This window comes from Narcine bancroftii, chromosome 5 (genome assembly GCF_036971445.1).
Source record: "Narcine bancroftii isolate sNarBan1 chromosome 5, sNarBan1.hap1, whole genome shotgun sequence".
NCBI classification, from domain to species: domain Eukaryota; kingdom Metazoa; phylum Chordata; class Chondrichthyes; order Torpediniformes; family Narcinidae; genus Narcine; species Narcine bancroftii.
This window is the reverse complement of record NC_091473.1, coordinates 231,155,827-231,172,100: the sequence shown is the minus strand read 5'-3', so window position 1 is coordinate 231,172,100 and position 16,274 is coordinate 231,155,827. Positions and strand designations below refer to the sequence as shown.

Here is a 16,274-nt window from a genome sequence, read left to right as displayed (position 1 = left end):
TCCATATCCTCCAATTTACACTGAAAAATATTCATATTATGGATTTAAGCTTGATCACTATTTGCTTAAATTCTTGGTTTATCTTTAGACATATGAGCTCTATGAACAACTTTAAACTGTATTAGTGAATGTTTTGCACATAGAGAAGAAGAGTTTACCAGTCGCAGAATTTTATTCCAATTTTCATTAGAAATATGAAGGTTGAGTTCTCTTTCCCAATCATTTTTATACTTTTCAAAAGTCCCAGAATTAATTTTTGTAATTATATTATATAATTTAGATATCACACCTTTTGGAGGGAATTTGGAATATAGTATATCCTCTAAAACAGTCGTAGTCTCCCAATTGGGAAAAGAGGGTAAAGTCGAAACTAAGAAACTCCAAATCTGCAAATATCGCTTAAATTCTTGGTGAATATTGTGCATTTGCATTGCTGGGCGCAAGTGAGCATATCTACTCACATTTAAGTGGAAGTGCACCACTGCCACCAAGTTCTTGAAGGCAACTGTCATCCTAGGAGGTCTGCATAATGTGCATAGTGATGAAGGGTTTCATAAATATTCTAAGCAGAACACAAAACCTTATTATTAGATGTTTGTACTTTGAATTAAAAGACAGAAACGCTGGAGAAATTCAGCAGGTGTTGCTGAGTCCATAGGAGGTAAAATATGTAGCTGACATTTCAGGCCTGAGCCCTTCCAGATATGAATAAACAGCAGGCAGGTGCCTTAATTAAAATGCTAAGGCCAGGGGAGGAGCACTGACCAACAGACAAAAGGTGTTTAACTGGATACGGAGAGGAGGCCTGGAAAGAGGAAAGGAGATGGGGTTGGTTGGCTCTGTGAATGCAGAGTTGGTGTAAAGGAAAAAGAGGGAAATGGGAAGTGAGAGACAGAACTATAGAAAAGGAGACATAGGTTAAGTTAGGGGGGGGGGGTGGGGATGACTAATAGAAACAGGAAAAGTCAACATCAATGCCATCTGGCCAGAGGGTGCCCAGACAGAATATGAGGTGTTGTTCCTCCAAATGGCATGTGGTCTCCATCTTCCAGTGCCGAGACAAGGGAAGGGAATGAGACTGGGGTTTGAAATGGGTGGCCACTAGGAGATCCTGTTGCAGCGGACAGAGTCGATGTGCTCAATGAAGTGATCTCACAGACTGCGTCCAGTTGTAGAGACCACAAAGGAAGCACCCAATGCAATAGATAACCCCTGCAGATTCACAAGGAAAGTGTGGCTTCACCGAGATGGACTGCCTGGGACCCTGAATGATGATGAGGGAGGAGGAGTGGGCGCAATGGAGCACATCCCGTGGACACAGTGGCAGGCGCCAAGGGGACAATTGCTGGAAGGGAAGAGTGGATGACGCAGCTCAGCAGGAAGGGGTTCCTCCAGAAGGCAGAGAGGGAAAGAGCAGGGAAGATGTGTCTGGTGATGCGGTCATGCAGGAGGTGGCAGAGGATGAAATGTTGGATGAGGTAGGTGAGGACAAGGTGAACCCCATCCTCGCTGTGCAAGGTAGCAGAGAAGGCAAAGGCAGATGCATGGGCAATGGACAATATACGGCTGAGGGCTGAGTTGGTGGTGGCAGAGAGGAAGCCATGCTGTTTGAAGGAGGACATCTCAAATGATCTGGCATAGAAGACTTTGTCCTGGAAGTAGACACAATGGAGACGGTGGAACTCAGAGAAAGAAATTGAATCCTTATAGGGGATAGGGTGTGAAGAGGTGTAGTTGAGGTAGCTGTGGGAGTTGGTAGGTTTGTAGATGTCTGTTGAGAGTTTGCCTCCCGAGATAGTGACAGAGGGATCAAGAAAGATGGATCAAGTGAATTGAAAGTCAGGCTGAAACCCAACAGCAACATGGAGAAATTCAGTAAGCTCATCACGGGTGCATGAGGCAGCACAAAATTAACTTTTAAAGTACTTTTAAGCCTAGTAGTTTTCAGAATCACTTGTGAGCCAAAATAAATTACAGCACTGTTATTACCACCAAATGATTAAACAAATGAGATCAAACCACAAATGGATTCTGTAGTGTGTCTGTTATATGTGGATTGTGAAGAAACACGTGGCCTCTCTGTCTGGAACATTAAGAATTGCAGACAGTCACGTGACCTCCTTGTGTGAAACTTATTCGGAGGTCGCATCACCTGCTAATCAAGGTTGAACTCCAGCCACCCATTAGTGCACACCTTACCGTTGGCTCATTTAAGTGACTCAGGGTTATCACTGGCCAGACGCCCAGCTCAGAACATTAAACACTGAGGCATAGCACATTATCTTACTTTGCTTCTTGGTCCAAGCCCCAAACATCGCTCCACGCCAGGTCGCTACTGCGGACATTGCTGGAGGAGTTGTGGGGAAATTGTGCACTATATTTAAGTTGAACCTTAGTACTACAATAGATCAGTGATTTCAGAGAGCCACACCCCCATTGGTACATGGAAATAGGTGTGTTTGAAAGTCTGTCTGTTAAATATGTACATATGCGGGGAAAATAGGTGGCCACTGGAATTGGAATCCAACTGGGGTCCAATTATGTCCAGACTCATCTCTTTGTGAACTATACTTTTGCAAACACAACAGTGGCCAAAAGCTTGTACAAGTTAGCTGTTTTGGAGAATCAAATTACAGAAGGAAAATGTAATGTAGAAGACACTGCAGGAATTTAAGATCAAGTCCTACAATCCCCCAAGTTAGTGCCCTTTCTCCAAGACACTATAAATGGAATGCAAATATCTCAAAAGGTTGCAAGGTGCAATGTGTACATCGATAAAGTTCAGCCTGAGAGAAAGGAAAATTTGAAAAGGAGATGAGAATTTTTAATCAAGAACCAATTCAGGTAATTCATCTATCACCTGTGTTATGAGTGAATCAAACCTAACACAAGTTGGAACACAGCAGAGTTAGAACATAGCACACGAACAGGCCCTTCGGCCTATGTATCTGTACAGAATATTATGTCCAAATCCAATTTAGTCACTGGCTGCTTGCACATGATAGATATCTCTCTATTCCCTTCATATTCATGGGTCTATCTTGAAGGCCCTTAAATGCTATCGTATTTACTGGATACAATACTGCTATTGCATCACTGATTTTAGGAAAGAGGAACACAGTAGCATATAGAATAATTTGAAGTTAACCCAAAAATGAAGTCTTCAACAGTGACTGAGCTGAGGAGGGAGTCAGCCAACGTTGAAGAGGTGGAGTCTTGGGTGATCATCAAACAAAAAGACAAGTCAGAACTAAGTGTGTGGTAAATACCATCAATTTGGTTTTCAAGACACTACAGTACTACAGTGCTGGTGTCAAACAATGGAACAAAAACAATGGAACAATTTGGAGATAAAGGGGATCAAGAGAGAGGTGTTAATTTTTTTTAATGTTTAAATTCAGTAAGGAACTGAAAAAAGAACCCTCACAGCTAATACATGGTTAGGAACTGAAAAAATATTTGATTACTCAGTCAATTAAAACTCTCCATATCCCAAAATTTGTTAATTGTGCCCCTCTACCCTTGGCAATAGTGAAAATGACACACAAAAAGGAAGGTGGTGATAATGAAGGGTTTTTTACAGCTGTTGGGGGAAAAAAAACAATGGAGAACACCCATAATCAGGGGAATTAGCAGGTAGCACCACTAAGGAAATAGATGCCCATAAAACTAGGAGACACACTATTAAGTGAGAGATTCAGGATCAAAAGAAAAAAAAGAGGAAAAATAATGTACTCCACTTCTAAAATATTCAGTTCCATTTTCTAGTTTCAATGCACCACAAAACTATAATTTAAATTTTTTTTTAAAGTTAACGTAACACTGAGCTATTGGATTTTCAATGCCCTTTATGTGCTTTTAAAAATTTACACCATACTACTAATCATCATGGGGAATTCATCAACAGAAATGGGCCTGAAAGTAGTTTCTGCCACTCAATCTGAAACTCAACTGTATTTACTGCTTAATTTATGCAGCAATAATCTTATCTAATAAAAATGTTTCCCTTTGCAAGCAAAAATGTCAAGTGAAACCATTAATATTTTTAGAATTTCACATTTTCAATATTTTTTACAAAAAGGGCTTCTTGAAATCACTCCTAAATAGTTTCATTTTTTTGCTTCGACTCTATCCAATCCTTTTAATAATTTTAAGCACCTCTTGCAAATTACCCAACGTAAACTCAAAAGAATAAAGCTCACGTCATTTGCCCATGTAATTTAATCTTGAATTATCAGTGCTATCCGCTTTTAGTTTTCTCACTTTGGTTGCTAAACCATTATCTTTACAAATGGATGTTCAAGTTCCTATAAAACAATCCATCTTCAACCTTGCACAACTTTTAACAACAAACAAGGCCACACAATTTTATTCTAAAATATAATCTGAAGTATAGGCAGCTGCTCCTCAGTTTAGGGATGACTAGAAAAAAAATCTTAAATGATTGAATTCATGAAATAATATTTCTTGCTAAATTCCCAATAGTATTAAATAGTCTTTTTTTTTAATTATTTGGCCAATTTAGAAAGTTACCAGACACTAATATAGCAATTACTTTTGTCAAGCTATGAACGCAGAACTCTAATTATTGATTAAGCATAACTTTAGTGACATTTTCTCTTTAGTAACAAGACGGTTACACTTCCTCACCAATATTTCTGGCAAAGTGTTTAATCATCCTGTTAATGAACTGAAGGTTCACGATTTTACATCTTACAGGTTTAATTACACATGCAAATGATATTTCTGTGCACACTCACGTTGTTTTAATTTGATAAGGGTTTATATGCTTTTGCAGCATAAAAGGAGTCATCATTTAAAAGAAGCAGTAGTTTGCAAACAGAGCTTTATCTGATTGCAAGAGGCAGCACGATAATCTCACTGCTAACTATTGCTGTCAAAATTAAAGTAAAAATTTACATTCAATTTAACCAGTGATCAGGCCAGCTCTCAACAAGCACACTTTTTATAAGCAATGTCAAAAAATCAAATCTAACTTGTCTCGAAAATCAGCTTTAGCATTTGTGAAGTGTATTAAGTGTTTATTTAGTCATGACTGATGAGGATTAACAAGGTGGATGAAAATGGGTCTCAATAAATCTGACTATGTGGAAGGAGGGGGGGGAAAGGGGAAAATCTTTTGACTAAATTAGAATTGTGTTTTCCCCAATACATGGTTACGTTACCATTACAATTTTTATTTTCTTAATTTTTATTTACATTCTATGCAACAACAACAGTTTTAAATGACTGCATCTATTCAACTTTCTCTAATCACTGATCAAAAGGTTGGACTGAAGCAGGGAGAATAGTACATCGAATGAAGAAATCTATTAGAATTATATAGTATCACAATGAAAAGAATATCAATCCTTTGTCAGGGATGGTCAGAATTTCATTAATAATTTTATTAAAGTTATAAAGAAACTTATCTGACCACATGTTATGAATGCTTTTTTTTCCAAATTTTAAAATGCAACGTGAATAAGTACCAAAATAAACCTGAATTTGAGGATTTCAATCATTGAGTGGAATGTTAAACTTAGTGAATAAAAGTTTTGAAAATCCACTCACCTGTGTTGATCTCCTTGTCTGCCTGGCTTGCCTGGATCGAGCTTTTCTCTGTGATTCTGCTTCTTCATCACGGACAGGGGTGAGATAGGACCTAAAATATGTCAGCACAGAGGTATGTTTTTTCCCCACAGAAATGGATTTCATCAGGCAAGCGATGAGATCACCAAAAGTAACTTTTTAAAAAAACTTCCATCATAAAACAATCATCATTCAAATCATAACATTAGCTGCAGTTGAATCTTAACAGGTGTTGATATACATCATGCTTTACCAAGACAAATTAACAATGTTTGCTGAACAAAGTTCATTTCTACCAGTAGCTTGGCTCATTCATTTATCCTCCCTGAAGACCACCTTTGCACCATCAAGAACCAGCAAATAGCTCCTGTGCTCCAGACATTTTCATTCATTTGAGTAAATTTTAAATGTAATTTCCCAACTTTATTATTCAAAGGATAATCAATATATTGTGAAACTGAAATGAAACAAACTTCATCTCTCAAGAATTTTTTTCTTAGCTAACTTCAAAAATCAAAATAAAAGATACCTCTTAACATATGCCTGCATTTTGTTTTCAAGATCATCTCAAAAAAGTTGGAATTATAGAAAGGCCCACACCAAAAATCCTGGCCAACATTTATTCTTCCCTTGAGCTACTTCACAACAGGCTGCAACTTCCCAATTGTGGACAAACACTTGCAATGTTAGATAGCTCAGTGGGTGCCAATGAAAGTAACTGCACAAACAATTCTGCTCGACAGGAAGTGAGATCATGGACAACTTGTCATTCCTCTTTAACCTGACACATTAAAGCCAGCATATCACTACATTTTCTATAAACTGATTCAAGCAGCTGAGTGCATTGCTGTGGTGATATTAAGCTGAACACATTTTCTTTTTTGACTCTCCAAATGCACGCATGAATTATTTTCACAACTGAAAAACTCAAAAACATGATAAGATTAAATGGATTACAAAATTTGTTCATGTAAAATTCATAAAATATTTTAGAAATAATCATTTTAACAAGTGGAATTTTCTTTCTTGAATCTGACAATGGAATCAGTGTGAAAGCAAACATGGCTGATGAGGTTAAATTAGAGAGAGCTAATGCAGAAAATGGTATTACATATTATATACATATAAACATGCAGTATTTCTAACAGAAAGCAAATCAGAATTGCAAATGGAAAAACAAATTGACATTCAAGTATCCACTCCATTGGCATACTGGGATAATTATATCATGTACACATTCCTTTAGTTCTGCTTTCTGCAGTCACAGGATGTTGCGCTGAAAAGCTTTCTCAGTTGATCAAGCCAACACTAACCCTTATCTGAATAAGATTAGAGTAGAGGCATTAGCAAAGCCTTTTATAGCAGTTACGATGGACTGCACATTTACGTCAATAATGGAAATGAATGACATTCTGGTCTTTGCTGTGTTTCCATCTTCATATTGGCAGACAGACGAATTGTAAGAATGAGGGGAGTATGAAATTACTGTACAAGTTTTCATCGATGCAATTTGCAGCTCACTTTTCAAGTATCCATTTCAAAGACCAGTTGCGACCACACACAAAAAAATCTTTAGGGCATGCAAAACAACTAAACATAATTTAAATTAAATACAAATCAAAATTCCTTAATTCTGTCTCACTGGAGGATAAAATGTTCTTCTTAAAATGTTAATGCCGATAAGCACTACATGTAATGTGCAAGCAACTTCGCTTATTCATGCGACACTGAAAATCTCCCACTTTGGACTGGAGCATATAAGTATTTGATCTTTACATTTAAGGCTTCATTATTCATGATTTTTAATTTTCAAAAATGTGAAGCTTTAGCGTGGAGCCCAATAGTCAAGTGAATCTGTGAACCTCATAATATCCCAATGGTTAATTCTAACAAACTGAATATTGTAATAAAAATAATGAAACAAGGTATAAGAATATGGTACTTGTTTGTTCCCAATCTTAATGGTTTGCTTTATATTTGTTATCACTGAAAATAATCTTAAAATGAAAGTGGTGGATTTAAATTTAATTTAATTAACAACTTTTTCATGTGATATATTGGAAAGCTTTCCTTATTTAATGGTTAACTTCAAAAAATAATCATTTCAGTTTATACCCATTCCTCACACCTTCAATTCTAGAAAGTACATCATGCAACTTGAATTGTTGAATAGCTTGGTTAAAATCGTTCAAGGATATGAACAGAAAATATGTTTATAATCCTCAGTTAAATGATATTGCTGTAAACATCAACATGGAATATCTTAAGGACTATACTAATTGTTCCAGTCAACCTTAATTCTTCCCTGATCTATATCAAAAATCATAGAATATCTGACCACTCATTAATTTTTGTCTTTCTACCTTTTAAGCAATTAATTTAGATATGGATGGATATTAGAGGGTTGGAAGCTCTCAAATACATTTTTACTCTATATCAGTCAGGGAATTATCCTCCCCAATCTATGTTTAAACATTTTAGTGACAGAAGGCACTACTTACTAATGGTCCTGACAAGCAGCACATACACGCTCACCAATGCCCTTTCTACTGTTGAACAGTTCCCATTCCATCAGAATTGCTCAGTACCCAATCTTATCAAAATTCTTCATCTAAATCAAGGGTGGCCAAACTTGCTTAACACAAAAGCCACATACGATAAACTTCAGATGTTTTAGAGCCACAAGCCATGAAAAAAATTACATACACATTTTTACACTCCATGTACACTTTATTACAAAATTAATAAATATTAAGATGTACATGCATGTAATAATATTTAGTCATGTATGTAGTTTGTAAGCTGCTAACTTGTTTTAGTTTCAATAATCAAAAGGTACACACACCATATATTTTGTTTATATTGGTGTGTTCGGGAGCTCGAATGGGAGGGTGGCTGGGAGCTCGAATGGGCGGATGGCCAATGCCTAGTGGTAAGTCAGTGTTCGAAGCATCGGGAGCTTGGATGGGAGGGTGGGACCAATTGGTAAGACTGCATTCAGGGTTTTAGGAGCTTGGATGAGAAGGTGGCCGGGGCATCAGGGAGCCCTGGCTGGCAGGCAGCTGGGGCCTAGGCAAGAGCCTGGGGTCAGGGTGTTGGGAGCTCTGGAGGCCGGCAGCCTAGATCACATGCATTCGGCTAATTTCACTGCCCGTCACACAGCCAAATGCACCAAAATCATGCTATCACAAGCCACATCCACTAACGCTACCAATGTGAGCACCAGCTCGAACGATTTCTGTCTCAGCCAAAATATTTTCATGAGCCACACATTACATGACAAAGAGCCGCAAACCGTAATTTGGCCACCCTTAGTCTAAATGATCTGAATTCTTGAGGCAAACCAGGAATAGCAGTCCTTAACATCAAAACAACATTTGATCACATACAACATCAAGGAAGTGGAATAAAATTATACTCAAAGGGAACTAACGGCTAAAATCTTAACTAAATATTTTTTCAGCACTATGGAAGACAAATGGCTATTGGAGACCAATGATTTTAACCCCAACAATGTCATCTCTGGAGCTGGAGGACAACAACCTTCAATTACATTCAAAATCTTCTCCAAGTCATACACTCTTACTTGGGATTTCATCATTGTTCATATTCCGGATACTAATAGTCATTTAAGTGTATTACAGTGGCATGAGAGAGAAACTAGACAAAATGAACTGAAAGGGGGCATTAGAAGGGAAGACAAAAGAACAGTAATGGATGGAGTTTCTGCAAGAACTGAGGAAGGAGCAGGATAAATACATACCAAAAAAGAAGAAATATTCAAATATAAAAACATTACAACTGTGGCTGACAAGGAAAGTCAAAACCAATGTAAAAGCGAAAGAGAGAGCAGAGGGAAGAAAAACATTAGTGAGAAGATAGAGGATTAGGAAGTTTTTAAAAACTTGCAGAAGGTAACTAAAAAAAACTCAGAGGGAAAAGATGAAGCATGAAAGTAGGCTAGCAAATAATATCAGAGGATACCAAAGCTTCAAGGATATGAAGAATGAAACAGAGATGAGAGTAGATAGAGGACCACTATAAAGTGACGCTATAAAAACAATAATGGGAGACAAAGATATGGCATAGGAACTAAATGAGAACTTTGCATCAGTCTTCACTGTGGAAGACTTTAGTAGTGTGCCTGATATGGAAGACTTTAGCAGTGTGCCTAATGCTGAAGTGTATCAGGCTCAGAAAGCTGAATTATCTAAGGGTGGATAAGTCTCCTGGACCAGATGGATTTCATTCTCAGGTTCTGAAAGAAGTAGCAGTAGAGATTGTGGAGGCATTTATAATGATTTTTCAGAAATCATTAGATTCTGGAGGATTGGAAAAATCGCAAATATCGTATCACTATTCAAAGGAGGGAGGCAGTAGAATGGAAATTATAGAAGGATTAGCCAGACATCAGTGGTTGAGAAGATGCTGGAATCGATTGACAAGATGATATTATGGAGTACATGATAGGCCAATATCAGTATGGTTTCCTTAAGGAAAAATCTTGCTCGAGAAACCTATTGGAATTCTATGAAGAAGTGACAAGCAGGCAAGATAAAGAAAATACAATGGATGTGGTACATTTACATTTTCAGAAGGTCTCTGACAAGGTGCTGCACATGTTCAACCAAATAGGAGCCAGTGTTTGGGCTGCTTTTTTAAAAAAATGTTGTACATTAATGATTTAGATTATGGCATGAACGGTTAATCTTGTAGATGATATGAAGGCAGATAATGTTGAGGAAACAGGGAGGCTGCAGAAGGACTTGGACAGATTATGAGAACAGGCAAACAAGTGGCAAATGAAATAAATTGTCAGAAAGGGGTACACTATTGCACTTTGCTATAAAAAAAAATTAACGGGTAGGATATGTTCTAAATTGGGAGTTACGCAACGTGGACATTGTGCAAACACCCTATTATCTTCTTTGCAAAGCTATATGGGATATTGTAGTGTACCTGTAAACTTTTTATTTATAAGTAGGGATCAATGCGGGGACCAACACAGGATTGTGGAGAGAGTGGGGCAATGGCATCAGGGTGGGGTCTGAGACGGGGCGGTGGGGTCTGAGACGGGGCGGTGGGGTCAGAGACGGGGCGGTGGGGTCAGAGACGGGGCGGTGGGGTCAGAGACGGGGCGGTGGGGTCAGAGACGGGGCGGTGGGGTCAGAGACGGGGCGGTGGGGTCAGAGACGGGGCGGTGGGGTCAGAGACGGGGCGGTGGGGTCAGAGACGGGGCGGTGGGGTCAGAGACGGGGCGGTGGGGTCAGAGACGGGGCGGTGGGGTCAGAGACGGGGCGGTGGGGTCAGAGACGGGGCGGTGGGGTCAGAGACGGGGCGGTGGGGTCAGAGACGGGGCGGTGGGGTCAGAGACGGGGCGGTGGGGTCAGAGACGGGGCGGTGGGGTCAGAGACGGGGCGGTGGGGTCAGAGACGGGGCGGTGGGGTCAGAGACGGGGCGGTGGGGTCAGAGACGGGGCGGTGGGGTCAGAGACGGGGCGGTGGGGTCAGAGACGGGGCGGTGGGGTCAGAGACGGGGCGGTGGGGTCAGAGACGGGGCGGTGGGGTCAGAGACGGGGCGGTGGGGTCAGAGACGGGGCGGTGGGGTCAGAGACGGGGCGGTGGGGTCAGAGACGGGGCGGTGGGGTCAGAGACGGGGCGGTGGGGTCAGAGACGGGGCGGTGGGGTCAGAGACGGGGCGGTGGGGTCTGATACGGGGCGGTGGGGTCAGAGACGGGGCGGTGGGGTCTGATACGGGGCGGTGGGGTCTGATACGGGGCGGTGGGGTCTGATACGGGGCGGTGGGGTCTGATACGGGGCGGTGGGGTCTGATACGGGGCGGTGGGGTCTGATACGGGGCGGTGGGGTCTGATACGGGGCGGTGGGGTCTGATACGGGGCGGTGGGGTCTGATACGGGGCGGTGGGGTCTGATACGGGGCGGTGGGGTCTGATACGGGGCGGTGGGGTCTGATACGGGGCTGTGGGGTCTGATACAGGGCTGTGGGGTCTGATACAGGGCTGTGGGGTCTGATACAGGGCTGTGGGCAGAGAGTGGGGCAGTCGGATCAGTTTCGGACCACGGTTGATCACAGGTCACTGAAACCGTGGAACATGAGGACCCCTGTACTTTAATGTTGGAGAGATGGCAATAAATGGCAGATGGCAGCAAACCACCCAAGAGAGCAATGAGATAATAACCAGGTAATGCCAAGAAATTGGAATAATTTTGTGTTGTAAATGTATGCTGAGTTTGGTGATAATTTGAAATCAAAAGTCAATAAATTAACAACAATGGGGCAACATTAATGCCCAATCTGTTCATTTTTACACAATCTTATCACATACAAGGGGCATCAGCATTGTTCACATGTTGATAAATAGGAGCTATTGAATAATCTCTTCATGGTAGCCATTGAAGAAAATATTGATAAATGAAGTGGGGCATTAAAACCAGTATACGAGTATCGAGAACTACCCAAGTTTGGACGATGCTCATCGTGCCTCAGTGGGTCCTCAGCATTTATAATTGCAGATCAGAGGCACTGCTACAAGTGCTGTTGTTTCTCCAGAAACCCAGGTTTGATCCTGATCTTGTGCCGTTTTATTTCCAGATTTTGTACGTTCTCTGTGACTGCATGGCCTTCCCCTAGGTGCTCTGGTTATTTCCATCCACATCCTAATGTGCTAATTGACAGGCTAATATGAAACATTGACCCCAGCACGGATCTGTGGAAATCGATGTGGTGGGTCAAAGGGCCCATTTCCTTGGCGCTGACTTAATTAGTGACAATTTTTGGGCCATAAATCAAAGTATTTGTGAATTGGAGTGTTCAATACAAGATACATGCACACTCTAAGCTAGGAAGCAAAGTTCATCTAATCTGCCATCATTCTATTGTTGATCAAATATCTAATGGTGAAATTTATTCTTTGAAGAAAAAGAGGAGCTGATTAGCTTGAAAGAAACAGAATGCATGGCCTCTTATTGTTATGTGAAAAAATAAGTAGGTCTCTGAAATATTATTTGTTGCAGAAAAAATGCTAAACATATGAACTCTTGATTATTTGTTTCAAAAAACATATTGGCAATATATAGGAGATAGTTTTTTTTTTCCAAAAATGCTATTATTTATAGTCAGAGAAATTGGAATGCAGCTCAGAAATATACCAAATATTAGCCCTTAGGTAAATGTCAATGTGAAATTGGATTTAGTCCAATCCAACTGCCTGAAACTAACTCTCAACACTACATTGTAATAGAAACTTACAACTGCCTAATATAAAACCCAGTAAAACACAAAAGTCTCCTGAGACAGTGACTGCAGTAAAAATATAGAAGTCACCATAGGAGGTGAAGATATATTATCAAGATTTCAGACCTGAGCCCTCTTCAAGGTATGAGTAAAAAGCAGGCAGGTGTCTGAATTAAAAACAAAGGCAGGGGTACAGACCAACAGACAAAAGATACTAATTCAGAATCAGAATCGATTGTCATGAACAATTTTAGCAGAGTGAAGAGGGCATGGCTTAGGTGGTGGGGGTCCTTGAGGAAAGAGGTTGCTTTTTTTAAGGCACCACCTCTTGTAGATGTCCTCAATGATGCCCATGATGGGGTTTTGTCCTGTCATAATCGTTGGCACCTTCATACAAGACAGTGATGCAACCAGCCAGAATGATCTGCACAGTACACTTGTAGAAGTATTCGAGGGTCTTCGGTGACATACTGAATCTCCTCAAACACCTCACAAAGTATAGCCTCTGGCAAGCTTTCATGATTGCATCGATATGGAGACTCCATGACAGATCCTCGGAGATTTTGACATCCAGAAATTTGAAGTTCTTGACCCTCTCCACTACTAAACCTTCGATAAGGACTGGATCATGTTGTGACTTCCTCCTGAAGTCCACAATCATCTCCATGGTTTTGCTAACATTGGGCGCAAATTTGTGGTGTGACACCACTCAATCAGCGGATCTATATCCCTCCTGTACACAATCATTGCCGTTTGTGATTCTGCCAACAACCGTGGTGTCAGACAGATTTGTAGATAGCATTGGAATTGTGCCTGGCCACACAGTCATGGATATGGGGAGCAGGCCAGGAGAGAGGAAAGTTGAGAATTTATTGGGGGAATGCAGAGGTAGAGGAGACAGAGAGGAAAAAGAGAGAGGGACAGATCCAGAGGAAAGGAGATATAGGGAAAGATGGGGGATGGGGAAGAAAGAGAGTAACGGAAACCAGAAGTGTTGATGTTAATGCCATTTGGTTGGCAGGTGCCCAGACAGAAAATGAGGTGTGTCGTACCTCCAGTTTGAGGGTGGTCTCAGTCTGACAGGTCATGAGACCCCATGGACAGACATACAGACATGTCAGCAATGGAATGGGGCAAGTAATTCAAATAGTTGGCCTCTGGGAGATCCCCACTATTGCAGTGGACAGAGCAGAGGTACTCAACAAAACCATCTCCCAGTCTGTATCCAGTCTCTCCGATGTAGAGACTACAATGAGAGCACTAGTTGCAATAGATGACCCCCTGCAGAGTCAAAGGCTTTGCTGATGGGGTGGTAAGTGAGGACAGAGGGAATCCAGTCCTTGTTGCTGTAAGTGTGGAGGGTTCCCAGGTCGAGGCCTTCCACGCCAGATCATCAAAAATGACCTCCTTCTTCAACCATGTGGCTTCCCCTCTACCACCACGACCAACTCTGCCCTCACCCTCATATCCTCTATTGCATACACAACTGCCCTGGCCCCCTCCACCACCACACACAAGGACTGGGCTCCCCTTGTCCTCACCTACCACTCCACCAGCCTTTGCATCCTCCACTATTTCCGCTACCTAGTTCATGATCCCACCACCAGACATGTTTACTGCTCCTTACCTCTCCATCTTCCACAGGGACTACTCCCTCTGTGCCCCCCCTTCCACCCCTCCCTTTCCACCAATTACCCCCTTGGCACCTACCCGTGATTGCAAGAGATGCCTATGCCTCCTCCCTCAACACCATTTGAGACCCCTAGCAGTCCTTCCAAGTGAAGCAAATCTTCACTTGTGAATCTGCAGGGATCATCGACTGCAACTGGTGTTACTGTTGTGGCCTTCTACACATCAGAGGGACTGGATGGAGACTGGGAGATCACATCGTTGAGTATCTCTACTCAGTCTGCCACAATAGCAGGTATCTCCCAGTGGCCACGCATTTCTATTCCCCAGCCCATTCCCTTGCCGATAAAGTCTGTCCATGCTCTCATACACTCCCAGACTAAGACCACCCACAAACTGGAGGAACACCTCATATTCTGATTTGCATCCTCCAAATCAATGGCATTAACATCAACTTTTCTGGTTTCCTTAAGATCTCTCTCTCTCTCTCTCTCCCCCCCACCCCCCCCCAAATCTTTCCCTATGTCTCCTTTCCTCTAGCTTTGTTCCTCTCTTCCCTTTTTTCCCCACTGTCTCCTTTATCCCAGCTCTCCCAGAGCCAACCTCCCCCTCCCTCTCCCCCACCGCCCAATCAATTTTCACTTGTTGTCTCTCCTGGCCTCCTCTCCAGATCCAATTAACACCTTTTGTTGGTTGGACTGTACTCCTCCCCCGCCTTTTCTTTTAATTCAGACATTGTCTACATTTTACTCATGCCTTGAAGGACTCCGGCCCGAAACATTGGTTATATATCTTTTCCTCATTTGGTCACTGAGGCCTGCTGAGTTCCTTCAGCATTTCTGTTTTCCAATTTAAAGAGCCCAGAAAAATAACTAAATAACTGGTACATTGAATCATAACCACTTTCACTCAACATATTTGACAACAAACAGAAATTTTAAAAAGATATAACTACATAACCATTTACAGCGCAGAAACAGGCCAGTTTCCATGCCGAACATCATCTCCCACCTTGTCCCACTGACCCATATTTAGCCCATAACCCTCCATGCCTCTCTCGTCCATATACCTATCCAACCGATCCTTGAATATTGACATCAAACTCGCTTCTACCACCACTGCCGGAAGTTCATTCCATACCCCCACCACCCTCTGCGTGAAGAAATTTCCCCTTGTTTGAATTACCCAATTGAGGATTCATTATTTTGACAAAAAACATGTAAAAATGGACTTTGTATATTATACTATACTAAATCTGCAAATAAAGTGAAGTTCCTGCTTACCTTCGTTGATACAATGGAGTCGTGTTAGCAGTTGACACATTGACAGACATGCCACCTTCGGTTCCCGTATGATTTGCATTTTTGAAGTCATCCTTCCACGGTCGTCTTGTGTAAGAACCACTACGTACTAAACTGGCTGCAGATTCCCTTTGAATGCAATTAAGAGATCTGACTTAAATATCAATGTGCACCCAATATGACGACTGGGCGAATAAAATAGGATGCCATTGGTAACATACATTCACAATGAACAAAAAGAACAAAATTGCTACAGTACCTTTAAAATTAATCTTTTTCTTTTCTTTCCTAACAAAGAAAATTATACTCAAACCATGCAAAGCTAGTATCTTAAGCAAAATGTTCAGATTTTGAAAATTTAAAGATGGGGAAACAAACCAAGCCATTCCCCTACTTTATTGGGAGGTGTTCAGAGCCTGGTTGCCCAATTTGCTCCTGACTTTGCTCCAGGTTTAGTTGAAATAGTATGTACACATGGGTCAGGTCAGTGTGTGCCATA

At 41.3% G+C, this 16,274-nt stretch overlaps 1 protein-coding gene across 4 annotated transcripts in view; it reads right to left on the bottom strand.

Annotated features, from left to right (window-relative positions):
* LOC138765024 (protein phosphatase 1 regulatory subunit 12A-like) overlaps positions 1 to 16,274 on the bottom strand; it is a 207,937-nt gene that overhangs the window by 71,258 nt on the left and 120,405 nt on the right. For all 4 annotated transcript variants that reach the window (XM_069941647.1, XM_069941649.1, XM_069941648.1 and 1 more), the window contains 2 exons: positions 15,758 to 15,904; positions 5,575 to 5,665 (listed from right to left, as the gene is read on the bottom strand). In XM_069941647.1, the coding sequence (XP_069797748.1) occupies positions 5,575 to 5,665; positions 15,758 to 15,904 (238 nt within the window). The remainder of the gene's footprint in view (positions 1 to 5,574; positions 5,666 to 15,757; positions 15,905 to 16,274) is intronic.